The 27,432-nt window shown below is 38.1% G+C and overlaps 1 protein-coding gene across 3 annotated transcripts in view; it reads right to left on the bottom strand.

The window, feature by feature from the left end:
• The window catches only part of GPHN (gephyrin), a 740,280-nt gene that overhangs the window by 36,640 nt on the left and 676,208 nt on the right, over positions 1 to 27,432 (bottom strand). For all 3 annotated transcript variants that reach the window (XM_007987015.3, XM_073011087.1, XM_073011088.1), the window contains 2 exons: positions 21,992 to 22,113; positions 802 to 889 (listed from right to left, as the gene is read on the bottom strand). In XM_007987015.3, the coding sequence (XP_007985206.1) occupies positions 802 to 889; positions 21,992 to 22,113 (210 nt within the window). The remainder of the gene's footprint in view (positions 1 to 801; positions 890 to 21,991; positions 22,114 to 27,432) is intronic.

The raw sequence follows: 27,432 nt of genomic DNA, 5'->3' as shown, positions 1-27,432 counted from the left end.
TATTTTTTAAGACAGGGTCTCGCTGTGTTGCCCAGGCTGGAGTGCAGTGGTGTGATTTCGGCTCACTGCAGCCTTGACCACCCAGGCTCAAGCGATCCTCCCACTTCAGCACCCAAGTAGCTGGAACTGCAGGCGCATGCCACCATGCCCAGCTAATTTTTGTATTTTTTTTGTAGAGATGGGGTTTCACCATGTTGCCCAGGTGGTCCTGAACTCCTGCGCTCAAGCAACCTACCCACCTCAGCCTCCCAAAGTATTGGAATTATAGGCTTGAGCCACTGTGCCTTGCCATATTTTCATTATTATTATTATTATTATTATTATTATTTTGTAAAGAGGAGCCAAAGGAATGCCTAATCCTCCCTTTCTTCCTTGTGGGGAAGGGGAGCTAAGCATTCTTGGTAGATTTGGAATATATGGTGGGTGAACTGGTTGGCTCCTGGGGAGTCATGTTTAAATTTGAGTAGAAGGAAGGATCTTAGAGCTTTACCCTGGTGGTAAATATGTATAAAGGATGTCCTAATGTAGTACAATAGAGTGAGAAACAGGTCAGAAGTTTCCAGGGGAATAGCAAAAACCATTCTGCAAGTTGTGGGATTTTCCAGGTTGCTTCTGAGGGTAAGCTCCCTAACCTACCCACGTTGTATCCCTTTTAGAGAGACCAGTAATTTCTGAAGCCCCATGGATTTTCAGCTTTGTGGGAGCCTGGTTATGAATATCAGATGCCTGCCAGACCACAGTTAGTCACCATGTGCAAGAACATTACAGCAGATACATTTTTACAGGCCCTATCTTTCATACCTTTTCCCCCATGGATACACCCCCTGATGTGATGATGACATCAGCACGACTGATACCCTCATTCAAGGCATTGAGTAAGTCATCTGGGCTGGAAAAAAATAAAGACAAAGAAATTAACACACAAGGAAAAGATTTTAGATATAGTGCCAACTTAAAACTATATCGCCTTATTCACTAATAGGGATTAACATGAATACAGCACTATATTCTGTATGAAGTGGGAATCAAAAGGGTCTCTGCCTAACAGGAGCATTAAGTCTTAGTATGGAGAACGGACCTTGTACATGCTGAAGTAGTGGCTACTGGTGATTTCACGGGGCTTTTTGTTCTAACAAGCCACTATAATGAAAGGAGACAATGAGATGTTGGAGGATGTCTAACTATCCTGGTTTGCCTAGGAATATTCCTGTTTCAGTACTAAAGTCAGATGTCCTAGGAATCCAAATCAAGCCAGGACAATTGGTTACCCGAGGTGTTGGAAAGATCCCATAGGACTCTTTAGAGGGAATGTCTTAAGTGAGGCCCTGAGAAATGAGTTGGACTCTGAGAGGTGGAAAGGAAAAGAATGGGAAAGAGCTTCATAAGCAAGAGGATCTGTACTAGCAAAGGCTTGGAATAATGGTTAAGCCTGTGCTGTTTCTAGGTCACTGTGGAAAATAGCCTGCTTAGAGTGAAGGACTTGAGTGGGAATGACTGGGATACGTAGGATGGGACCTGATTTTGAAGAACCCTCAAGCTGATGAATTTGGAGTTTATCTAATAGGAAATGGAGGAGGGAGGATCCCTAGAAATAGGAAAAGCCAGTAGGTATTCATAACGTTGGGAATAGAAAAGGTAGGGGAAAAAGGACAAGGAAAGCAGAGATGGGATGAACTACTTATATGGGGTATGAACACAGGATGAATATTAGGAATGGAAGCAAGGCAGGTTCCTGACTGTCACTTGAAAAGGCAAGTACAACAGGCTCTTTGATGGTGCAGGTCGAAGGTCTGGGAAGAAGAGATGAAAACAGGGGTCTTATCTTTGGATGTCACAACAGTTGAAAAGTCCTAACCGGAGACTGATCAAGTGAGAATAAACAAAATGCCAAGAATCAAGACTTATGGAGGGACAGGATAATTGGGAGTAATTTAAAGGGATTGTTTAGTTACTACTTTAAATCCATACGAATCTACAGGGCAATGTGACCTGTGATTGGCATTTCCCTTCAATTGATGCAGTACAGAAAAGATACTTTTTGAGGAGTATATATCTAGCCATATCCTTGTTTTCTGAAAAATTCTTACCTATTTATACCGCCTGACTCTTCCTTTCCCTTTCTTCCCAATGGACATCTAATGAGAACAACTGAAAAGGGAGTGACTCTGGCTTCTGATTTTCTGCTTCCTGCCTTTCGTCCCCCCCCCTTGAGGCCCAGCTGTATTCTTGCTCTTGGGTTCTATGAGATAACCTTGTATCCTTACACAAATATCTCCTTTGCTTGAGCTGGCTTCAGCAGGTTTTTGTTAACTTGAAACCAAATTATCTCTCAACGAGACAGCATATGTTCTCACAAATATCTCATGATAGTGAAGTTTATTCATGCCCCCTTACCTTAATTTGATGAGAGAGGAAGAAGGAAAGTTAGTGACTCAAGATAGCATGATTTGTAACTAGGATATAATTTCTATTTTTATCCAGGTGTAACAGAGGTAGGGAGAACTTGAGACCTACCAGAGACATAACCTTCACAGACTCTATAAGAGATAAGCTAGTCAGGAGGTGGCATAGCACAGAGATTAAGAATGTGAACTCTGGAGTCAGACTGCCTGAGTGGAAATCCTAGCACCACTACTTGCTAGATGTTTAACCATGCACAAGTTGCTTAACTTCTCTTTGCCTTAGTTTTTCATCTGTAAAGTAACCATAATAGGGTTGTTATGAGGATGAAAAGATATCCTATTAAAACATATAAAACACTTGGAATAGTACCTGGAACAAACTAGGTTTTCAAGGAAGTCATCTGTCATTCTACTGCTGCTATGCTAACAAGTTAATCACACAAACATACCTAACAAACTAGCAAAGTTCAACTACAGCATGCTTGGGATTTTTATTCTGGAAAATACTCATGAGTAACACACAAGAAAATCACAGACTGGGACTTAAATACATTTACAGAGCTAAATATGAAAGGTCCAAATGGCAAGGTAGGCCTGGTTCCAACCTGAATAGCTTCCTTTACTATAAGGTTCTCTTACAGGGTCTGGGTAAAATTCTCCTTGTGATCTGTCCACAAGCTCTGGCTCTGGGAAGCAAGCTCCCAAGGAGAAGGGCCAAAAATAAAAGTTTGAAAAATGGCTCATATAAGGTTCAGCCTACCAATATAGAGACCCTTTAAAGTCATCAGTCAGTCATTGCATATACAGCCAAAAAAGTGCCCAGGTACTAACTGAAGGTAGAATCTATGTGTAAAACATGACTGACTTAAAAAAAAAATCCCCGACATAAATTTCAAACTTAAACTAGTTGGGCAAACATCTCAGAATTATTTTGAATAATGTGTGTACTTAAAGTATTCTTGACCTATGTATTTTGAACAGATTTCTCATCAATCCTTTTCATTTTGATTTAGGAAAAAAGACAGCAAATTATTCTGTTGTATTGAAATACTATACAATATGCATGTGATGGGTTCCTGATGCCCAGAGTTCTGGGCTCCTTGCCTTGCTGGATCATATTATCATTATGCTAAGCCAATGGTTTCTCATTTACTATGGAATAAATGAAAAAAACATCCCAAACACAGCATCACATGGAATGTGGTTCAAAATACTGACTGGGTAATGAATACTATCAACAAATACAATTTTATGTTAGTAGAAAAAGATATTAGCTAATTTTACAAAACTTGTAATACATAACTTAACAACATGTTGATTCTATAGAATTATTGTAAAGCTACTGTAAACAAAGCAGCAGTGAGATGCACACCGTCATGGTATTTATCTTTATAGCAGGATAAAGGTTCTGGGACAGCCTAGCTGATTACTACAAATAAGCACTTTTCAATGCTTTTTCATACTTTTTTTTTTTTTTTTTTGAGATGGAGTCTTGCTCTTGTCACCCAGACTGGAGTACAATGGCATGATCTCGGCTCACTGCAACCTCCGCCTCCTGGGTTCAAGCGATTCTCCTGCCTTAGCCTCCCAAGGAGCTGGGAATACAGGTGCCTGCCACTATGCCCGGCTAATTTTTGTATTTTTAGTAGAGACAAGGTTTCACCATATTGGCCAGGCTGGTCTTGAACTCCTGACCCCAGGTGATCGGCTTGCCTTGGCCTCCCAAAGTGCTGGGATTACAGGTGTGAGCCACCGTGCCAGCCTTACTCATTATTTTCGTATTATCTGGGAAACATGTTTTTTTCCTATTTTGTAAAACCTCAGAGACATCAACTCTCCACATGAAATTTTCTAATTTGCAGAAATCAACTAAAAGGGATTTTGTTCCAAATTCTAACTGAAATTTATCATGTTTCAAAGAATATGCTCAATGATACTTTGTACTCTGTGGGTAGTACATTCACAAAATCATTGAATCTCAAAGTTGTAAATGTCATCTTGTCCATTATCACTGCTGGGCCAGTTATTTCGGTCCTGCCATACTCTATCCCCCTCTGTCACTCTCTCTTACTCTCCTTTCTGTTGTACGCTTCTGGTGTCTGGAGATTTAGTCAGACACCCTGCCTTACTAGAGAGACAGGTACCAATGTATGACAATAGCCAGGGGATCTATAACTTCACTTATGTGGCATGCTATAACCTCTCAACAAATCTGTATGCTAGACTGAATAGGTATTACTATGCTCATTTTAAGAAAAGGCAAGTGATATTCAGAGAGGCAAAGTGTAGATAGAGCAGTAAGTGGCAGAGTCAGGACTACAGACTCTGGCTTCTTATTAAATGCTTGTTCTACTCCCTGCCCAATCAGAAGTAATTGTGTAGTTTTTTAAAGGCATGTAATATACCCTAAAAGGAAGATGGGAGAATGGACTTTTGTCCAAAAGCATCAGAAAGAGAGGATGCTGGTCAAGTGCAGTGGCACACCTGTAGTCTCAGCTACCTGGGAGGCTGAGGTGAGAGGACTGCTTGAGCCCTGTAGTTCAAGACTGCAGTGAGCTATCATCACGTCTGTGAATAGCCACTGCATTCTAGCCTGGGTGATGTAAGTGAGACCTAGTCTCTCTCTCTCTTTTTTTTTTTTTTTTTTTTTTTTGAGATGGAGGAGTCTTGCTTTGTTGACCAGGCTGGAGGGGAGTGGCGTAATCTCAGCTCACTGCAACCTCTGCCTCCTGGGTTCAAGCAATTCTCCTGTCTCAGCCTCTCAAGCAGCTGGGATTACAGATGCCTGCCACCATGCCTGACTAATGTTTTGTAGTTTTAGTAGAGATGGGTTTCACCATGCTTGCCAGGCTAGTCTTGAACTCCTGACCTCAAGTGATCTGCCCACCTTGGCCTCCCAAAGTGCTGGGATTACAGGCGTGAGCCACCGTGCCCGGCCCTAGACCTAGTCTCCTAAAAAAAAAAAAAAAAAAAAGCACAGGATGCTATGGCATGAGGTATGGATTTGTCTGGGGTAACCAGCAGAAAACTGCATGTGTGAACATTTTACTATCGTTCTGTGGAATGAAATGAACATGATTCAGAATCCCATGTTCAGATGAAAACTATGGTTATTTTGGTTAACCATAGCTTAAGGGCCTATTCACATCATAAAATTGCTTTCTTTTTTGTGATTCATGCTATATTTTAAATTATAAAACATTTCCAACGTAACAGTATAACCAATACCCATGTATCCATCGCTCAGATTTGACAAATGCTAATATTTTCCAATATTTACTTCATATTCCTTCCCCCAGACTCTATTTTTAACAAATAAAAACTGAGTTTGCTTTCTAAAACTCAAAGATTACTCTGAAGAGTGATAAGAGGAAATAGGTAACAAGGGTTATAATCATGAATAATATAATAGAGAGAAAACAGTTCATGATTTTCTCAGTTTTCTTACATAAAGCAAGCAGGGTGTATTAATTTTCTCAAGGATAGGAGGCTAAAACTACAAAACATTATAATCTGACCTTATATTTTAAGACAGAACTTCCTACATATATCAATTAATATCCAAGAAATAAAATTAATGACAATACTAATGTTTTTAAAAAATAATACATTTTCACACCTACGTGTTTTTTTTTTTTTTTTTTTTTTTTTTTTTTTTTTTTTTTTTTTGAGACGGAGTCTCGCTCTGTCGCCCAGGCTGGAGTGCAGTGGCCCGATCTCAGCTCACTGCAAGCTCCGCCTCCCGGGTTCACGCCATTCTCCTGCCTCAGCCTCCCGAGTAGCTGGGACTACAGGCGCCCGCCACCGCGCCCGGCTAGTTTTTTGTATTTTTTAGTAGAGACGGGGTTTCACCATGTTAGCCAGGATGGTCTCGATCTCCTGACCTCGTGATCCGCCTGTCTCGGCCTCCCAAAGTGCTAGGATTACAGGCTTGAGCCACCGCGCCTGGCCTCACACCTACGTGTTAATCTCACAACTCTGTGAGGAAGGCAGGACAAAAGAGGGCACTGAGGTTCACATAGGCAGTGTTAGGTTCAAAGTCATCCTGTGTTTTTTCTACTCTTCTTCTAAATATAGTAATATTTGCATTATGAAAGACACTTTGTTACACATAAAACACCTTCAGATAAAAGCTATTTATCAGCATTTGTCTAAATATATAAATCTTATTTGTTTATACCAAATACTGATAGAAACAAAATTTGTACTTCTAAAATCTGGCTTATTCTCACCACTGCCACTAGAGGGGCTATTGGATTAAGCAGATTAAGTTTTCTAGGTATATATCAGTAGTTTCCCTTTTCTCAAAGAGTGGCATATCATGAAGGGATATCATGATATCACTTAAATCTGTCTTCATTAACAACTGCAGTTTTAAGTTAATTTGCATGGTACTTAGCCATTCCTTTAAAGATAAATCTTTTTTTTTTTTTTTTTTTTTTTTTTTGAGACAGGGTCTCACTCTATCACCCAGGCTGGAGTGCAGTGGTGTGATCATGGCTCACTGCAGCCTCCACATACCAGGCTCAAGTGATCCTCCCACCTCAGCCTCCTGAGTAGCTGGGACCACAAGAGTGCACCACCATACCTGGATAATATTTTTTGTGTTTTTTGTAGACAGGGTTTCACCATGTTGCCCAGGCTGGTCTTGAACTCCTGGGCTCAAGAGATCTGCCTGCCTCAGCCTCCAAAAGTGCTGGGATTACAGCCACTGCACCTGGCCTAAAAAAAATTATTATTATTATTATTTTTTAAGACAGAGTCAGCCAGGTGCAGTGGCTCACACCTGTAATCCTAGCACTTTGGGAGGCCGAGGCAAGTAGATCATGAGGTCAGGAGATTGGGACCATTCTGGCTAACACAGTAAAACCCTGTCTCTACTAAAAATACAAAACATTAGTTGGGCATGGTGGTGGGCACCTGTAGTCCCAGTACTCGGGAGGCTGAGACAGGAGAATGGCGTGAACCCGGGAGGTGGAGCTTGTAGTGAGCAGAGATGGTGCTACTGCACTCCAGTCTGGGCAACAGTGCGGGACTCCTAATAAAAAAAAAAAAACCCACAACAAAAACACAACAACAAAAAGACAGAGTCTCGCTCTGTCACTCAGGCTGGAGTGCATGGCGCTATCTCTGCTCACTGCAACCTCTGCCTCCCAGCTTTAAGTGATTCCTGTGCCTCAGTCACCCAAGTAGCTGGGATTACAAGTGTGTGCCACCATGCTTGGCAAATTTTTGTAATTTTAGTAGAGTTTCGCCATGTTGGCCAGGCTGGTCTTGAATTCCTGGACTCCCAAAGTGCTGGGATTACAGGCATGAGCCACTGTGCCTAGCCAAAAATAATTCTAATACTAACATGAATGTTGATTTACTAACACTTCCCATTCATTTTCATTTGAATTATTAAGTACCTAACCATTGTTCTCTTACAGTACCAATATTACATGAAAGCATTCTACAAGACAATTGCTTTAATGCTAAGAATGTATGTACTAGGCAATAGAAGATAAAGCCATTAATTGAAGGCCTGAGTGTCACAAAGTCTAGAATCCTGTTTTAGCTCTACTGCTAACTACTTAGATGATCCTGAAAAACTAGTATCATTTTCTGGGGGAAGGGGGTATTATTCTCCTTATCTATAAAATAAGGACATTTGGAGTATGTCTTTTTCATCTTTAACATTCACTGATTCTAAGAATTTTTGGTTGGTTGGGATCCAGATCAAGGGCAAAGCTATAATTTTTTTTAGGTTGACCCAGAAGTCTGGATTCTACTTTAAAACATATTAAGACTGCCCTGTCCTTTAAAGGCTGGGAAAGTCCAGCCTTCACAACCAAACTGTCCAGGAAGCACAGAGGCTTGGACTGTTTATTTTTTGTACTTTAATAGAATACTAGCAGCTTGCCATTTAGTACTTTGTTAATTCAGTAATTGACACCTCTCTTCCTTTTGCCACTCATGATCCTCTTTTCCACTGTAACTCCATTCTCACCAGGCCCAAAGTACCCTAGCAACTTCCAGAACCCTTAGGGTGAATAGAACTTTCAGTAGGGAGAGGAAAATACCAGCAACCTAAGGAACAACTAACTGGAGAGTGGAAGAATGAGCATAATATTTAGGATATCCCCTTGAGAAATAAAACTTCTGGGGCAACAGATAATTTTAATAACAATAAGTAATTAAAACATTAATACAGATTTAATTATGACATTAAAACTGTGTTCTGGAACAAAATATGTGATTTTCAAATTTTAAGATTTAGTAGATGAAGGTAAGTACAGTCCTTGTCAAAAATTCAATTAGTTGCTTGGAAGATCAAGTGGCAGAAATATCTCCAAGGACTGTGCAAAAATACAAAAGATAGAAATCATGCAGAAAATAAGAAGACAGAGCAAGAGACTGACATATTACCAATAGGAATTCCATAAGGACATAAAGGAAGAGATAGAAGGGGAAAAGAGGAAAGTTTCATTTATTTGAGAAGAGTTGGACTTGGAAATTGAAAAAGTTCACTAAGTTCCAGGCAAGATTGATTAAAAAAAAAGAAAAAAAGAAAAAAAGCAAAACAAAAACATAAACCTAAATATGTCCTGGTACAATTTTGGAATTTCAAAGGTAAACAGAAAAGCTTACAAGCTGCCAAATATTAAATAGGAAGATTGGGTTACTAAAAAGGGAAAAAGTAATATTGGCTTTGGACTTCTTACCTACAATACCAAAAACTAGCAAATAGTAAATTAACACCAACATATCTCTTCAAGGCATACAACCCTCAAATCCTACATCCAGTCATTCACCAATCAAAATGGAAGAATGATACTTGTTAAAATGCAAAGATTCAGGTGACAAATCACCAAGTAATGTTCTGGAAAAATGACTGTAAATGAAAAAATGATTCAGAACATAGGCTTCAAGGCAGGGGAAGTTGGAGGAGAGGAAACAGTAGTGAAACACACAAACATACACACTCTTTTATATAAAATATAGCCGGGTGTAGTGTCTCACATCTGAAATCCCAGCACGTTGGGAGGCTGAGGCAGGTGGATCGCTTGAAGCCAGGAGTTTGAGACCAGCCTGCTCAACATGGTGAAACCCTGTCTCTACCAAAAATATAAAAATTAGCTGAGCATGGTGGCAGGTGCTTGTAATCCTAGTTACTCAGGATGCTGATGCAGGAGGATCACTTGAACCCAGGAGGTGGAGGTTGCAGGGAGCTGAGATTATACCATTGTAGTATTGCAGTTCAGCCTGGGTGACAGAGTAAGACTTTGTCCAAAAAAAAAAAAAAAAAAAAAAAAAGAAAGAAAGAGAGAGAAAGGAAAGATAAAGAGGAAAAAAGAAAGAGAAAGAAAAGAAAAATTAAGAAAGAGAAAGGAAAGAGAAAAAAGGAAAAAGAAAGAGAGAAAAAGAAAAGAAGAAAGAAAGAAAGAAAATAACAGGTAGGGCAAAAAGTCACCAGGCAAATGTAAATAAGCAAAAAAGCAGGAGTAGTAATATCAATGTCAAAACGGGATTTGATGTTAAAAAAACTTAAAAGGATAAAGATAGGCAACAAATTGTGATAAAAGAAACTTTTAAAGATGACACAGCAGTATACAACTCTCTCACAAAACAGGGTCTCATTTCATCCAGGCTTCCTGATTGCCCCACCAAATTCCTGCACATTGTAGGCACTCAGTAAATGAGCTGAACCTGATTTCAAGTCAATCTATCCACAGTAGCTTTGGGAGTAAATACTGTTTAGTTACTCAATTATAATGATATCATAGGCTAATCATATTGTCTGGGGATGAAAGAAAAGATACTGCTAAACATATAATCATAAATAGTACTTTGAGAAGGGATTAAGGTGAAACAATTGTGTATTCAAATATCACGTAAAAGAGGAAGCCAACTTATTTGGCATTGCTTGGAGGGCAGAATTAGGGCTAACAGATGAAAGAAACAGGAAGAAAGACTGGCTCAGTGTAATGGGAAAACATTCTTACTTTAACATAACAGCCATCGAACAATAGAACGTGCTACCTCATGAGGCAGTAGAGATCTTTCTCACTAAAAGAATTCAAACAAAAACCTAATGGCTAAGTTGTTGCAGATTTTCCTCAACACCTCCACTGGGTGAAAGTTTGGACTAGCTAATATCAGAATAAGATACTATGATTCTGAAATACTGAAATACTGTAATACTGAATATACTGAAAATACTGAAATACTAAATACTGAAAGTTACATAAACACAATGACTATTTTCTTTTCACATATAAACTGAAAGCATAGAGGGAAACCTATAGAGAAAGCATAGAGAGACACCAACCTGAGCGTTGCAATTTGATACTGGTCTTGTAGATAATACTCTTCTCCCTTTCATTTTTCAACATAAGAAACATTTGCCTATTTGACTTGAGTGAAATGAATAACAGTATCTTTTCTTCCTAAAGCCATGACATTCATCTTCTACTTGGAAGATGGCTACCAATATTAATAGCACTCTCTGTAGAGTTCTAACTTGATCACATGTCAAAGAACCACATACTTAACAGAAAGGTAGAAAAAGAGAAAGGAGAAGCATGTTTCAAAATAAATCTGTCAGAGAATGAATGTAGCTTTCTCAAAACTGGAGGTACTCATCAGTTTCTGTGAAGAAAGAATATATTCAGAGGGTATGACATCTTTTGAACACTGTATCTTTTCAGATTTCAATCTGATTGCTTTGGGGGCTCAATTCCAAAGCAACTTAAAAAGGTTAAGACTTTTTTGCTTTTTAAAATTTACATCTGCCTCAAATTACTATAATCCTGATTCTGGCATAAAATTATTTTTCCTTTATCATGAAGATACATGGTAAAGGCTCTGTCTTGGTTTTGAATTCTATAGCATTTACCCAAGTTCAGGATTTATGAATTTCAGAAAGAGTATTCAGAATGCAAATACATTTCTATTTAAAAATATTTAATATAAACACACAGATGGACAACAGCTGCTAATTAGTTTCCTGTTTCATCTGTTACACCAACTGCAAGCTGCATGATTTTAAGATGAGTGAAGATGACACAGAGAAAAAGTTCTAGGATGTATAGATTAAAGAATGTTGGCAGTTAATCATACCAAAGTAACAAAAAATAGCTGAGGAAATCTATTAATCATATCATAGTTTCTTCAGAGGTCAAAGATAAATTCATTAACTACAAATCTTTTCTGGGTGTCTACTTCACGTATGGAATCAAACTACATACTACACATATAGCCATCATTTCATTCTTTTCCAGTCTCACTGGGTGTTCTGGGACCATGGAGTCATGTAAAGAAAGAAGAAAGCATGGTTCTTGCCTTTAAATTTATAAGCTAGTGCAGAAAACTCATCAGTGAAAAATGTTAGAAAAATGAGTGAAATAAGCAATGACATTAATATCATCTGTTGAATTCAAATACATTAATTAAAATGAAAAATATATATCATATATTTATATGTAATATAAAGAAATGATAAAAAGGGTGAATGGGATAGAATGATCAGAACTGGATTGAGATAATTAGGACAGGCTTTCTGGAAGACATTACTTTTTATGAGTTTGGGGTAGGAAAACAATGTCTAAAGCTACAGTAATACCTAGAGGTTATTCATAGAAGAAACAGAAACGTCAATAGCAATAGCAATGCTTAAAGATAAAGGAGGGCAACTCTAACAGCTACATAAAAAGTCTGTCACTGAGATCGGAAAGAATCTCTCGTCATTAAACACGTTTGTTAAGGTAGAAAGAATGTTCTTTGTTAACCAATAGAAAATGAGAAACCTCTGCTGAAAAATGATCAGAAAATAAATATATCCCAGCTTGCCAGGAGTAAAAGAGAAAAAAAAAAAAGAAAAGAAATCTATTATGTTGACTCAAAAATGAAAACTCTGCATTTTAAGCAGAAAAGGAAGTTCATGCCATAAGGAAAGCAGACAGTTTATAAAAATGACAAGAACCAATTAAATTCAGATCTAAATTATCATTGATGATTAGAAAACTCCTACTTTAAGAACATTAGGTAAGCAATGAAAAATTAGGATATGTTTGGTTCACAAATTGGAAGTTGTAAGGCACTGGGCTTTCCCAAATAATCACTGTGCTGTTAAGTCTATCTTGATGATTTCTGCTAAATGTGCCAGTTTTATAAGAACCCAGTTTTCTATCTCAGTACCTGTCCTTCTTCTGCTTCTTGCTTTAATATAAAGAGGTAGCTTCACAAATTCGCAGCAGCAAGAGGAGGCAGTTCAGATACAAAACACCAATCTATGACATAGTCAAGCAAGCCCAGGATTTGAGTGGGGCAGGCTTCTGTGATGGCAGTTTTCCAGAAGGGGGAACTCTTTTTAATGATGGGAATTTCCCAGCCCTTCCTTAGGCCTTGAAAGGCTAGAAAGTCCAAGTTGGCAGTTCAGAAGCTATATTGCTGAGGTGTCATAAAGTTGAATTCTTATTCAATAGTTAAAATCAGTTTGAGGAATTATATAAACTCAATTAATGCTGAAATTTATTAAAAAAAAATTTCCCCAAGTGGATTCTACCTATTTGGATAATGATTACCGCTTGTTATATTCAAGAAGTAAATTTGTAAGACCTTTTCAAGCCTGAGAGAGCTGCTCCTCAATATTTTAAATTAAAAGCCTGCTAAATCTATTTGGAATTTCTCCCGAGATGCTTCTCTTCAGAAATATAAAATGAACCACCCAGCCACAAAGCTTTACACTGTACATTTTTGGGGCATGTGTCTTAGGAATGCAACTCTACTGTCAGTACCATACTTTCTGGCCTGCTCCTATGGCCAAGGCTTTTGGACTTACTTTGAAGGGGCCCTGTAAGATTCTTTTGGACTGCTGTATAATGGAAAGTTTCTAGGTTTCATGGAAAGACAGAATGGTATAGGAAAAGATAGCAGGGCTGTTTAATGTATCCCTACTAAGTGCTGTGGATATAGTGTTTACCAACATACACTTTTATCCTAGTATTCATAGAGCTTATCTGGTGGGAAAGAAAACAACTCTGGCCCAATCCTCACAAATCCTTTTTCCACCCTGTTTAAGCCATACAAGACAACAACTTCTCAAAGCAAATATTTATCAGGAAACTGAGAAAAAAAGAAAAAAAAACAGCAGTAACAGAGAAGAATATAGGTGCTCAAATGACCAATATCTTAGTAAGTAAGTTCTGGCCACAGCTGCTTGGCTAGCACATACAGCATTCAGTACTTGTTTACCTATCTACATTTCTCTGTCTTCAACTCTTCCCCTACAGTAGCTCACACTGTCTAGGAGGACTAAAGGAGGCTAATAGGTTATTGAACCAGTCTTGGGGAAAAGAAAACTAGGACATCTGCTTTCCCATATTTAAGGCAGATTCATTAAAAAATAGGCAAAAAACCGGAACAGACACTTCTCAAAAGGACATACAAACAGCCAACAAACATATGAACATATGATTAGGGATATGATCATTTAACATATTCCTAATCACATAGAAATACAAATCAAAACCACAATGACACCAGCTCACACCAGTCCAAATGGCTATTATTAAAAATAAATAAATAATAGATCTTGGTGAGGCTGAAGAGAAAAGAGAACACTTACACACTGTTGGTGGAAGTGTAGATTGGTTCAGCCACTGTGGAAAGAGGTTTGGAGATTTCTCAAAGAACTGAGAACTACCATTCAACCCAGCAATCTTGTCACTGGTTATATATCCAGAAGAAAACAAATCATCCTACTAAAAAGACACATGCACTCTTATGTTCACTGCAGCATTATTCACAACAGCAGAGACAAAGAATGCTCTTCAGTGGTGGACTGGGTAAAGAAAATGTGGTGCATATACACCATGGAATAGTACACAGCCATGGAAAAGAATGAAATCATGTCCTTTGCAGCAACAAGGATACAGCTGGAGGCCATTATCCTGAGTGAATTAATGCAGGAACAGAAAACCAAATACCACATGTTCTTACTTATAAGTGGGAGCTAAACACGGGGTACTCTTGAACATAATGATGGCAACAATAGACACTGGGAACTACTAGAGGAGGGAAGGAGGGAGGGGGATAAGGGGCCTAAAACCTAACTATTGGGTACTATGCTCACTACCTGTGTGATGTTATCATTGGTTCTCAAAACCTCAGCATCACCCAATATACCCATGTAACAAACCTGCACATTAGCCTCTAAAATTTACAAAGTTGAAAATGTGTAAATAGATGAAGAATGCATTTGAGTGAAAAGAATGGAAAGAATAGAAAGGCACTGTGACATCAAGAGAAGAAGGAAAAACATGAAAATGAGGAAAAAGAATTTATAATGAGAGGTTGAAAATTCAAAGCCAATATATTACATTATTATTTTGTAGAAGTCTAGATGAGGTAAAATAGTTGATATTTTGTCAAGGGTAACATTAAAGACTTCCTCCCTCCCTCCCTCCCTCCCTTCTTTCTTTCTTTTTATTCGATGATGCTGCCAACACTCCCTTCCTCCTTCCCTCCCTTCCTTGCTTCCCTCCTTCCTTCTTTCTTTTTATTCAATGATGCTGCCAACTTATCATCTATTGGAGAAAATATCTACTATGAACAGTTTATCACCATGGGTTCTGGAAAACAAAACACAGCTATGAAATACTTTTTCCCTCCTTTCCTTGCTTCCCTCCTTCCTTCTTTCTTTTTATTCAATGATGCTGCCAACCTATCATCTATTGGGGAAAATATCTACTATGAACAGTTTATTACCATGGGTTCTGGAAAATAAAAAACACAGCTATGAAATACTTTTTATGCTTATAGAAAACAAAATGTAGGTAGGCCAAGGTTTCTATTATATTAGTTATCTGTCAAGTTCTACAAATATATACTATGGCTAAATTTTAAAGTCTTATTATTTGAGCAATTGCAAAATAGTATGAGAAACACAATTCAAAGTCAATATAGACATTAAGATTTTGCATTTAAGTATGTTTTGATTAAAAAGTTTTGATTTAAACTTTTGTTGTATTTCAAAATATTATGATTTTACTTAGAATGCAGCAAGACTTTGGTTTCTGTTTTAATTTGCCTACTTATCACTATGTTTATGGCATTATACACTTAATAGTATTAATAGCTCTTACTTAGATTCAGATTACTTAGATGAGCTACTTGCCTCTTTTGTCTGTTTTGTAAAGTTTTATTACACTTGTCAATACTGGTCTACCAAATTTTTAATGATGCATAAGTGGAATTTTTAGGAGTTTCTTTTATTATAAAAGAAATGCAGTATATCCTCAAGGTAAAAATATTCAAGTATTTCAGAAATATTAAAAAAAGTACAAGTGGCTGGGCATGGTGGCTCACACCTGTAATCTCAGCACTTTGGGAGGCCGAGGCAGGTGGATCACCTGAGGTCGGAAGTTTGAGACCAGCCTGACCAACATGGAGAAACCCCATCTTTACTAAAAATACGAAATTAGCTGCGTGTGGTGGTGCATGCCTGTAATCCCAGCTACTCGGGAGGCTGAGGCAGGGGAATTGCTTGAACCTGTGAGGTACAAGTTTCAGTGAGCTGAGATCGTGCCATTGCACTCCAGCTTGGGCAACAACAGTGAAACTCCATCTCTAAAAAATAATTAGAAGCGCCCACCACCATGCATGGCTAATTTTTGTATTTTTAGTAGAGACGGGGTTTCACCATATTGGCCAGGCTGATCTCAAACTCCTGACTTCGTGATCTGCCCGCACTGGCCTCCCAAAGTGCTGGGATTAGAGGCGTAAGCCACTGAGCCTGGCCCTCACCATCACTTTTAATTCTCTAACTTCTGCCCCATATGCAAACTCTTACTACTAGAAATAACAGTTGGGTGTATAGGGTATTTCTACATATAAATTTCTTCCAATGCATATACCATATTTATAAATACATGTTTGTTCAGTTGCTATTCAATGTGAGATAAAATTAAACTCATTCTGCAACTTGCTTTTTCAAATAAAATATATCTTGGGAAAAAAGTAGACACAGGGGCCAGACGTGGTGGTGGGTGCCTGTAGTCTCAGCTACTCAGGAGGCTGAGACAGGAGAATCACTTGAACCCGGGAGGCGGATGTTGCAGTGAGCCCAGATTGCGCCACTGTACTCCAGCCTGGGTGGCAGAGTGAGACTCCGTCTCAAAAAAAAAAAAAAAAAAAAAAAAAAGTAGAAATAGGGTTGTGTTTAAAAGTATATAAACTCACATAAATTTGTGCCAATTCAAAATATCTAGGCTTTACTAGTTTCATATTTGGGCTGGGGATATTAGATTTGGTAGTCAGTCATTAGCACACAGAATGAAAAGGACAGAAAGCCAAGGGTAAGCCACAGGGAAACCTAAATTTAGGGGAATGAGCATAGTAAAAAGAGCTATAAAGGCCAAGAAATAATAGATTTTGAACGGAGAATGAAGATATGAAAAAATATGTTGCTACACAGGAATATAAAATTGTGGTAAAGAGGCCTAACAGCTTGCTTTTCCAGGCATTTTGTGTTTACCTACACATACCATTTTGAGGCTTTGTAATCCAAAGATAATTCAACTGTGATACTGCTCTCTTCTACATAATCATCTTCACTATTTCTCTTTATTTAATCTCTTTCTTCTTATAGTTCCAAATTTGAGTTTAAGTTCTGGAACCTTCTAAAATATTTTTACTGCTAGGAATTTGTAATTCTTCAAAAGCAAGATCAATATCTGTTTCAGTTTTGTATCTTCAATAGCCTTTGGCTTAAAATTCATAGCAGATGCATGACTGATCTTACTATATTCTTGATACTTCCTGTGATCCACACACCTGCAGTTTGGCATAATTTCGGAGCTTGTTAGAGATGCAAAATCTCAGCCCACCCCAGATTTGTTAAAGTATAATCAAATTTTCAATAAGATCTCCAGATGATTCACCGGTACACAATCAATACTTCCTGGTGACTGAATAAACAATGAGTAAACAAACTGTATTGTTCTCCTTATTTCCAGTCTCCATCAGTAGCTTATTTTTTTTTCCCTCTTCTATCATTAGCTTATATGATAAATCTAGGTCAACTGATCTTTTTAAAATAATAGTTTTTTATGTCAATTCTGCAAAAAAAACAAAAACAAAAACAAAAACCCAAATAAAAAAATACCCAAACTTCAAATTTAACTGAATTGGGTAGTTCTGCCTAAATTGCAAAGCCTTTCAAAATCTGGCTCAAATTTCTACTCAATTTACCTGTCTTATCCTTCTACCTGAACCTCTTGTTCATTTCTAATTCTCTAGACCGTATTTGTTTCTACTTCTCTACTTTTGCGCATTCTGTTTCCTACTTGGATTAACACACTCTCTTTTCCTATCTAAATCCTACTCATTCTTTAAGTTCTAGCTTGAAACTAGAGATTTATAAAACTCTGACCAATCCAGGCCACAGTAGTACACAGGTATACAATATCTTGTCTTTATAATGATAGTAGAGAAGTATGGATTGTCAATCTCAGGTAGAGAAGTATGGATTGTCAATCTCAGGAAATTTAGATTCCATTTTTATCTCTGTCACTAACTAGTAGTATGATGCCGGGCAAGTTACTTAACATCTCTGGGTTTCAAAATGTGTCTCTTTAAAGAAAAAGACTATAGGAACTCCAACAGTACTATGTGCCAAACAGTGTGAGAAAACAAGAAATGTATTTTAATATATACATAATATTTATAAATGAATGATTTTCAAATACAGTTGTTAATTCTCAGGTATTTGAAGCATCCCTCCAGTAATCTTCATAGTACTATTAAATTAACCTCTTTTTTTTCTTTTTTTTTTTTTTGAGGCAGAGTCTTGCTCTGTCACCCAGGCTGGAGTAGAGTGGTGCGATCTCGGCTCACTGCAAGCTCCGCCCCACCGGGTTCACGCCATTCTCCTGCCTCAGCCTCCCGAGTAGGTGGGACTACCAGCGCCCACCGCCATGCCTGGCTAACTTTTTGTATTTTTAGTAGAGACAGGGTTTCACCGTGTTAGCCAGGATGATCTCGATCTCCTGACCTTGTGATCCGCCCGCCTCAGCCTCCCAAAGTGCTGGGATTACAGGCGTCAACCACCGTGCCCAGCTGCAAATTAACCTCTTTTTAAATAAAAGGTATAGTAAGCAAAGGCCATTTAGTCCAACTCACTTCAAAGAGTTACAAAGTCTTACCTTCTATTTTACATTGATTGTCAAAATTATGACAGGGGATAAGAATAAGAGCTGAGAAATAGAATCATATAGAATTTAAAAACCAGACTCAAACCTTTTTTAATGACACAAATAGAGCTGTCACTCTCTACCCTTATCTGTCATAGTTGAATAAGGTTCTGTGCTTATTGACCTTTTTTTTTTTGAGACAGACTCTGCTTGTTTCCCTGGAGAGCTTTACTCAGATGCTTCTGTGTAACAATATTTGCTTTCCTTAGCAAATGGCTAAATAGGAAGAAGAATGAAGGAGGGCAGCCTTCACAGAATATCAATAGGCTACAGATTAAATATCTTGTTTTCTTTGCTAAACTCCCAGCACAGATTTCCATTAGAACAATTATAAATTATTTCCTCCCACATCCCACCTCTGCATTCTACACCATTCACTCTGGACCCCTTCAGTATAGCACTCTAAGACTAAGAAAGCCTAGATTTGCATCAGTTTTTTTTTTTTTTTTTAATTGTTCTCAGTTTGATATAAGGTATTACAATTCAAGAAAAGGGTATACACTAGAGATTTGTACATTCATTGAATTGCCTTAACCTGTTTATAGTTTTGTTGTTCTTTATTCTGTTTTCAGAGTATATTTTAGAGTTAAATGCAATATCACCATTATTAGGAAATGTCCACCACAAATTAACAGTGTGGATCCCAGAAAAATATCAGCATACCAACATGTTGACCTTTCAATGATGTTTTGGCCTTTAGAGTACGTCAAGATAATGGCAGTATATATAGTACATTAAGTAACCTCTTTTTAAAAAGGTATAAAAGTATAACAGTAAGAGGGAGAATGGACAGAATTATAGTCCAGAATAAATTAGGGTAAAAATAATTTAAAAGCTCCCTTTTCCCTTGTAATATTTCTTAGAGCTCATTAATGTACTTAGAGGTACGGCCAGAGCCATTGGTAGGAGGGAAATAACCCTAAGAATCTGGTGTTTGTTTCATTAAGTTTCAAGCCTGCTTGCCTTTGTGTTTTCAAACTCTTGGATTTATCCCTTCTCTTCTCAGAAGTTGGTTTTGGTCTTTGAAAAAGGTGTATCTGGATAGGATAGTTTTTAGGTACTTGTACCTGAAATGATAGGTTACTGCTAAGGCCCAAATTCAAATAACTGGCTTTTTCCCCCCTTTCCTTCCTGTACACCGGCTTTACTTTCTCTTCCTAGGACGAGAGGTCCTGGGCAGGGTGATGCTAGGTAACCTGTACACTGGCTTTATTAGCATGGGCTCTAACTTGCCTGCTACTTAATGATAAACTTCTTCTTTCTTTCTTTCTCCTTCTTTCCTTCCCTTCCTTCTTTTCTTTTCTTTCTTTTTTTTTTTTTTTTTTTTTTTTTGAGATGGAGTCTCACTTTGTTGCCCAGGCTGGAGTGCAATGGTGCGATCTCAGCTCACTGCAACCTCCACCTCCTGGGTTCAAGTGATTCTCCTGTGTTAGCTTCCTAGTAGCTGGGATTATAGGTGCACACCACTATACCCAGTTAATTTTTGTATTTTTAGTAGAGATGGGGTTTCACCATGTTGGCCAGGCTGGTCTCAAACTCCTTATCTCAGGTAATTCACCTGCCTTGGCCTCCCAAAGTGCTGAGATTATAGGCGTGAACCACCACTCCCGGCCAAACTTCTTTAGAACTAAACATCCGTGTAAATACAAATGGTGAAGATTTTTAAAAGAATGACATTTGAAAACACACCAGCTTCTACTCCAGTATTCTCAGAGAAAGAAAAAAAAATCAGGAGGAAAGAAGAGAACTTCAAAAGGATAGATGACATAAAAGCTACTACCTTTCAGGTTACCGGCAAGATGCTTGTGTCCAAGGTTTACACCAGGGGTGTTCAATCTTTTGGCTTCCCTGGGCCACATCAGAAGAAGAATTGTCTTGGGCCACATATAAAATACACTAATGATAGCTAAGGAGCTAAGAAAAGAAAATCTCAAAAGAAACTCATAATGTTTTAAGAAAGTTTACGAATTTGTGTTGGGCTACATTCAAAGCTGTCCTGGGTTGTACGTGGTCCATGGGCCAAGGGTTAGGGAAGCTTAGTTTGTTTATTTATTTATTTTTTGAGACAGAGTCTCACTCGGTTTCCCAGGCTGGGGTGCAGTGTTGTGATCTCAGCTCACTTCAACCTCCGCCCCCCAGGCTCAAATGATTCTCATGCCTCAGCTTTCCGAGTAGCTGGGATTACAGGTGTGCACCACCACACCCAGGCAATTTTTGTCATTTTTTAGTAGAGATGGGGTTTCTTCATGTTAGGCTGATCTCGAACTCTTGGCCTCAAGTGATCCACCCGCCTTGGCCTTCCAAAGTGCTGGGATTACAGGCGTGAGCCACTGCGCCTGGCCTGGACAAGCTTAGGTTAGACTGTGTCCAGTTTGAGCCTAAGATAAAGTTCATAGCATGCCTTGTCAGAGTCTACCTTATGAATGATAGGTCAGAACCTCTTCAAAAGCACATTTGAGTTTTGGGAAAGTACTCAACATAAGGGAGGAAGGATCCATGCTTAATGAGGTCTACTCAGTGATGAGGTAGTGATAAAAGAGAAAGGGGATTATGCGTGATAGATACATCATGTATTTATCACTCAGATCTGTCTCTGAGCCTTGTCTCCATTGGGTTGATATTTGAGTGTTACTAAAAGCAGGTGTAGCTCTAGTGAACTGGAAAGAGTGCCTTTTGAAAGACAGCCAGGCAGCAGTGTTGCATGATGCTGGGATGTTTAGAAAGTGTAGACTTGCTTTTGATCACACATGAGACAGAACTAGAGATTCACAGAAATACTTAGAAAACTTAGCAGAGGGCTGAGTTAATTCAGTAGATGGGGGTAACAGGCTCTTAAAAATTGAATAATTATAGTCAATGTGCTTCCCTTTGTACTTTCAGGTAGGTAAAGCCTGGAGAAACGGGTTACATAAAGATATAAAAATCAATATAGAAGTTCTAGAAAAAAATTGTACTTAAACTTCAAAGAATTAGGTAGTGCTAACTTCGACAATCTCTCTTTTCTTACCTATGTTTTTCTTGTCTTTCTTGAAGAAAGTAAAAATGTGAATCAGAATAATGCCATCACTGTTGGTTCCACTGGGATAAAACCAAAACTATCACAAAAATATCCTTTGAAACCTAACACACCTACAGGAAAGTAAAGTATTTCTCTTGTTTTCAGAGACATTCTAAGAAATCTTTATCTCTAAAGGACATAGATACCTCTATAATTTTTTGGCTTCTGAAGAATGAGATAAGTGAAAATTATGACATTAAATTTCTGTCTCTTTAGCAGCAACTCCACCTACTAAGTACTCCAAAAACTCATATTTGTACAAATACAAACTTTTCAGAATAACATCAAATACTTACTTGTCTCCTACAATACCCAAGTTGATTGTGGGGTAACCATGTTCCTGAATTGTTGCTAGAAGAGTTGAACGATTGCTGTCTCGAATCTTCCCTGGTAAGAGGTCATCTTCAGGATTTAGCAGCTACAAAGCCAAAAAACCACCACAAATTATTCTATTAGGATAATGTTGTATATTTCTAATGAAAAAAAAATCTACTAAACTGAGTTTAACATATCTAGCACCTACAATGGTATCTGGCATTTTGAAGGTGAATGCCCAAAGGATCTTTAAATAAATATTGAAAGTATAGGAGGATGAGAAAATGTCCCTATGGAAGTCAGAAAACACTCAGACATTTACCAGGTTGGGCTCCAATTTGATAATAATGCTCTGGAGATACTGGCCAAACTAAATAAAACAATTACCTTTTTTTCTCCCAATATTATTTTCCAATTTATCTTTCATTGGGAATATTTGAGGTACAGATTGTGTGACATGATATCCTTAAGTCTGAACAGAATAATAGTTTATCTTTTCTTTCAAACTTTTTGGTCTCTTTTCTGAAGTGGGGTCAACAGTATCAAAGAAGTTAAGCTTATGTGAAGGACAGAAGACATATTTTGTCTCTGATACTAGGAAACTTAAGTAATACTTAGCTACATGTATGCACAATTCCATTATTCTGAACTGAATTAACCTTCAGAGATTTAATATCTACTATGTCTATGAAGAAAATTAAAGAAGCTTATTATATCTTAGGATGTTCCAATGAGGTAGTCAGATTGTATAGTAGGAAGAGCTTTGGATTCCTATAGGGTTCAAATTCAAGTTGACAAAATTCTTTGTCCTAATTTTCTCATTTATAAAATATAGTAATAATAACTACCTTGCAAGGTAATTGTTAGGAGTGAGATAATGAACATTCAGTTTATGCAGATAAATGTACAATAAATTTGATTCTCTTTCCTTTCTTGATGACATATGATGTCAAAAGATCACCTATTTTCCTCCCAATTGTTCTCATATTGTTACCCCTAGATGCTAGTACAGATGAAATCAGTTTATAATGTGAACACAGACTATTAGATTATAAAATACCTAAGAGTAATGGGTTCTTAACACACACAGACACATTCTTACAACAATTTATGTACAAGTTTTAAGATATGCTTTGATTTCAGAAATTATGAAGTAAAAAAAGTACTTATTTGAAGTGAGAAAACCTGGACTATTATTTTAGGAGGTTAAAGGCAAGCCTGCACATTTAAGATGTTATAGCTACTAATAGGGCCAACACCAGAGCTTAATATATGAATTCTCCCAGACAACAACCACAAGCCCCAATCTTCCTTCAGACTCATTGGTGATACTACATGGCCAGATTTTTGACTTTATATTGGAAAAGTAGTAGCTTTGCAACCAACTGTCCCCTTACAATAGGCTAGAGGAAAACTCTGACCATCTTATTCAGTGTCACCAGGGAGTCTTCCCTTTGAATACTGTACTAATTTTACTTAATCAGATGCCATGTGACATTGTAACTCACTTTCATTCTTACTCACTGGCAGTGCTTCGAAAATTGCTATTGCAATGCTAACATAGATTAATTTTCTGATCTTAATTAACACACAGTTATTAAAGTGATTATAATTTTATAAGGGGCAAGGCTTGCAGCTCTTTAACTCCATTAATCAAACCAGTTGCTTTAGAAAGAAAACTGTGTGATTATGTCATTTTTTTTCAAAGCAGGGTGCTGACCACCAAGTAAATAAGATTCCTCTGTTATCAGGGTGTTTTCTTTGCTATTTATGTTCCACTCTGTTATTTTGCTGCAAACAGTTCCAGAAATAATGGAAAATTAGAGGTCACTGGAGAACCAGTTATTTGTCTGTAAAACTGACAAAATGAAAAAATAGCTAGTTACATGAGGGTGTGGGATTTACAGTGCATTTTAAATAATTTCAAAGACAACAATACAGAATTAAATGTCAGAGTATAAGGTTAAACATACTAGAATAAACTCACAATTTTTCCTTTTAAAACTGAATCTTATTTTCTGTTATACTTCCAGTCATCTTGGGAATGATGTCTGAAATTTATTATAGTTTCAATAGAAAAAAATACAAGGTAAAACAAAACATAACCCATCATCTCCATATCAAGTCACCAACTTCAATTTCCCATTTTTGGTATTATCAATGGTGCCACTATCTTCCCACTTTTTTTTTTGAGATGGAGTCTTACTCTGTTGCACAGGCTGGAGTGCAGTGGTGCAATCTCAGCTTATTGCAACCTTCGCCCCCTGGGTTCTAGCGATCCTCCTACCACAGCTTCCTGCGTATCTGGGACTACATGCACACACTACCATGCCTGGCTAATTTTTGCATTTTTAGTAGAGATGGGGGTTTGCCATGTTGGCCAGGCTGGTCTTGAACTCCTGACCTCGGGTGATCTGCCTGCCTCGGCCTCCCAAAGTGCTGGGATTACAGGTGTGAGCCACCGCGCCTGGCCTAAACATTTAACTTTGTTTTCCCCTTTGTAGCCCACTCTTCCCAAAAGCCTCAATCATTAAAAATATTCGAATCCATCTCTTCCTTGACCCTACATTTTCATTCACTCTTTTACTACTTCCCAAAACATTTCTAAGCATTCATTGTATTATGTCAGAATTTCTGTGAAAGGTTTATAATTGGCTGCCTTGCCTACAAACTATTTCCTTCTGAGAAATAAAACAGAAACATCAACGTGCAAACTATACCATTATTTGCATAACAGCTAAACTGTACCAAACCAGGACATGTAACTTGAACTAAATTGTTTTTTTTTTTTTTTTTTGAGACGAAGTCTCGCTCTGTCACCCAGGCTGGAGTGCAGTGGCCCGCTCTCTGCTCACTGCAAGCTCCGCCTCCCGGGTTCGCGCAATTCTCCTGCCTCAGCCTCCCGAGCAGCTGGGACTACAGGCGCCCGCCACCTCGCCCGGCTTATTTTTTTGTATTTTTAGTAGAGACGGGGTTTCACCATGTTAGCCAGGATGGTCTCGATCTCCTGACCTCGTGATCCGCCCGTCTCGGCCTCCCAAAGTGCTGGGATTACAGGCTTGAGCCACCGCGCCCGGCCAACTAAATTGTTTTTAACACAAGCTTGTTCAGATCCATATACTTTAAGATAAGATCATGGACAACTTGTTTTAACAGTAATTCCACATGGATTCATATGCTCTGAAGATAAGACTGTGATCCATCAATTCACCTATTTTACAAATTCCGACCAATCTTTGTTCAGACCTTGTTTAATAACTTCTACCTTAAAACTACCCCATGGCCAACCCTAGTCCTCAAAATCCTATAAATACCCTCATAAAAATCTTATGACTTCCCAGTTGTGAAACACTACTGAGACTCTGTTGAGGGGTAGCAGAATATACCACCCGAAAATATGCCAACATAACAAATATTTTCGAGCTGAAGACACTTGAGAAGAAAAATGTAATTTTCTTGTTTCAGAGTGAAACAAGGTATCACTCTGTTTCCCAGGTGTAGAAAGAAAATGCCTTTCTCCTGTTTGCCTAAAAGTAGGACATAAATTAACAAAAGTAACTCCCCCAACCCCCGGAGGGATACATTTTTTTTTTTTTTTTTTGAGACGGAGTCTCGCTCTTTCGCCCAGGCTGGAGTGCAGTGGCGCGATCTCCGCTCACTGCAAGCTCCGCCTCCCGGGTTCACGCCACTCTCCTGCCTCAGCCTCCCGAGTAGCCGGGACTACAGGCGCCCACCACCACACCCGGCTAATTTTTTTGTATTTTCACTAGAGACGGGGTTTCACTGTGTGTTAGCCAAGATAGTCTTGATTTCCTGACCTCGTGATCCACCCGCCTCGGCCTCCCAGAGTGCTGGGATTACAGGCGTGAGCCACCGCGCCCGGCACGAGGGATAAATCTTTGGACACTTATCAGCCTGCAGATGGCGCCAGAGGAATTTATAGATCAAACTTTATTAACTAGCCTTTAATCTATCATTAGTTTCCCATATATTTGCCTTCCCACAAATTGCCGGCCCTAGAGACTCAAGGTCCTTTTCTTTTGTCTCATCACTTCTCTAAGAATGTATCGTTCTTTGCTGAAGATGTTATTTAAGCCAGACTTCTCAGCCAACACTTTAGGAGTTACTAATTTTCCCTTGGGTATCTCCCATATATACATGAGGTATACATGTTAACTAACTTCTGTTTTTTTCTTGTTAATCTATCTTTTATAGAGGTCCCAGGTAAGAACTCATAAGGGTTGAGGAAAAATTATTTTTCCCTCTCCAGCATTGTCAAGGTGATGTTTTCTTTTCCTCAGAAACTTTTATATAACCATTTTGTATGATCAACAAGTTTCTCAGGTGGTCTTTCTATTAGGATTTTGGTATTATGAAAATCCTACCAAGACTTAGGCGGGAGCCCTTGCCACCAGTTATATTACTGGTTATACTGTATTTCAGTGAGGTCACTTCTGCCTTTTTGTTGGGGGGATTCCTTGTCTATGATGCTTAGATTAACTCCAGCCCTTGTTTTGAGGTCTGATTCTTTTTTTGTTGAACTCCCAAAGATAGCTGATATTTTGTTATAAGTATAAGGTTTCCAGAATTGTTTGGTTATGATTGGATTTATATTAATTTTTTTCTTAGTATTAAGATTTGAAACTGGCCATCCTATCTGTCAACTGGCCACATTGTTGTGTGCCTATAAGAACTTTTCTTAGTTTTGTTTTGTCTATGAGAAACTGGCTTTGGGAAAGATTTCCTCTCTACCCATCCTAGCTTGTTGGGTTTTAGGGTTAGCTGTCAGGGGTTCAACCTTTACTGTTGAGGACTTTAGATACAATATTTAAGCGCTATTTTTCCCTTCTGAATGACCAGTAGCTAATGAATTCATGGGTTCATTTAATAATAAACTTGCACTATCTCCAGGCATAACTCTGGCTTCTGTTTTCTCTTTCACATATTTATCTTTCTAAAAAGCATAATTTCATCAAAGACAACTTGGAATTGCAGTGGTCATTTTGAAGTACTTTTGATATGACTATGATTATTCACTATAAAGTATTTTTAGAGACTTAATTAATGCTATAGTCTTGATGGAATCATCAAGGGCCTAAGACACTATTCGAACTGGTTGTAATGACTTCCTTTCTTTCTCACGTATTGAAATGGGTTTGCTTGCTTTTAAGGCTTTCCCACTCTTTGCAAAGAGAAGATGATTAGACTTTTATAGTGGTCAGTAATTCTCTACGTATTTGTGGTAATCATCTCACTTTCTTTCTCTGTCTTCTAGAAAACTTAATTTATTAATCGATCAAAACGCAATTCTGGTTATTATGGACACACCCAGATAGTTCAGATAAATAGGTCTAACAGAAAAAGAGGGAGAAAAGTCAATGAGCTCTTATGAAGCATGTTCCTGTTCCAAATAGCTTTTAAC

The sequence above is a fragment of the Chlorocebus sabaeus genome, chromosome 24 (genome assembly GCF_047675955.1).
Source record: "Chlorocebus sabaeus isolate Y175 chromosome 24, mChlSab1.0.hap1, whole genome shotgun sequence".
Classification (NCBI taxonomy): Eukaryota; Metazoa; Chordata; class Mammalia; order Primates; family Cercopithecidae; genus Chlorocebus; species Chlorocebus sabaeus.
Note: the sequence above shows the minus strand (reverse complement) of the source record. Positions and strands in the feature narration are given on the sequence as shown.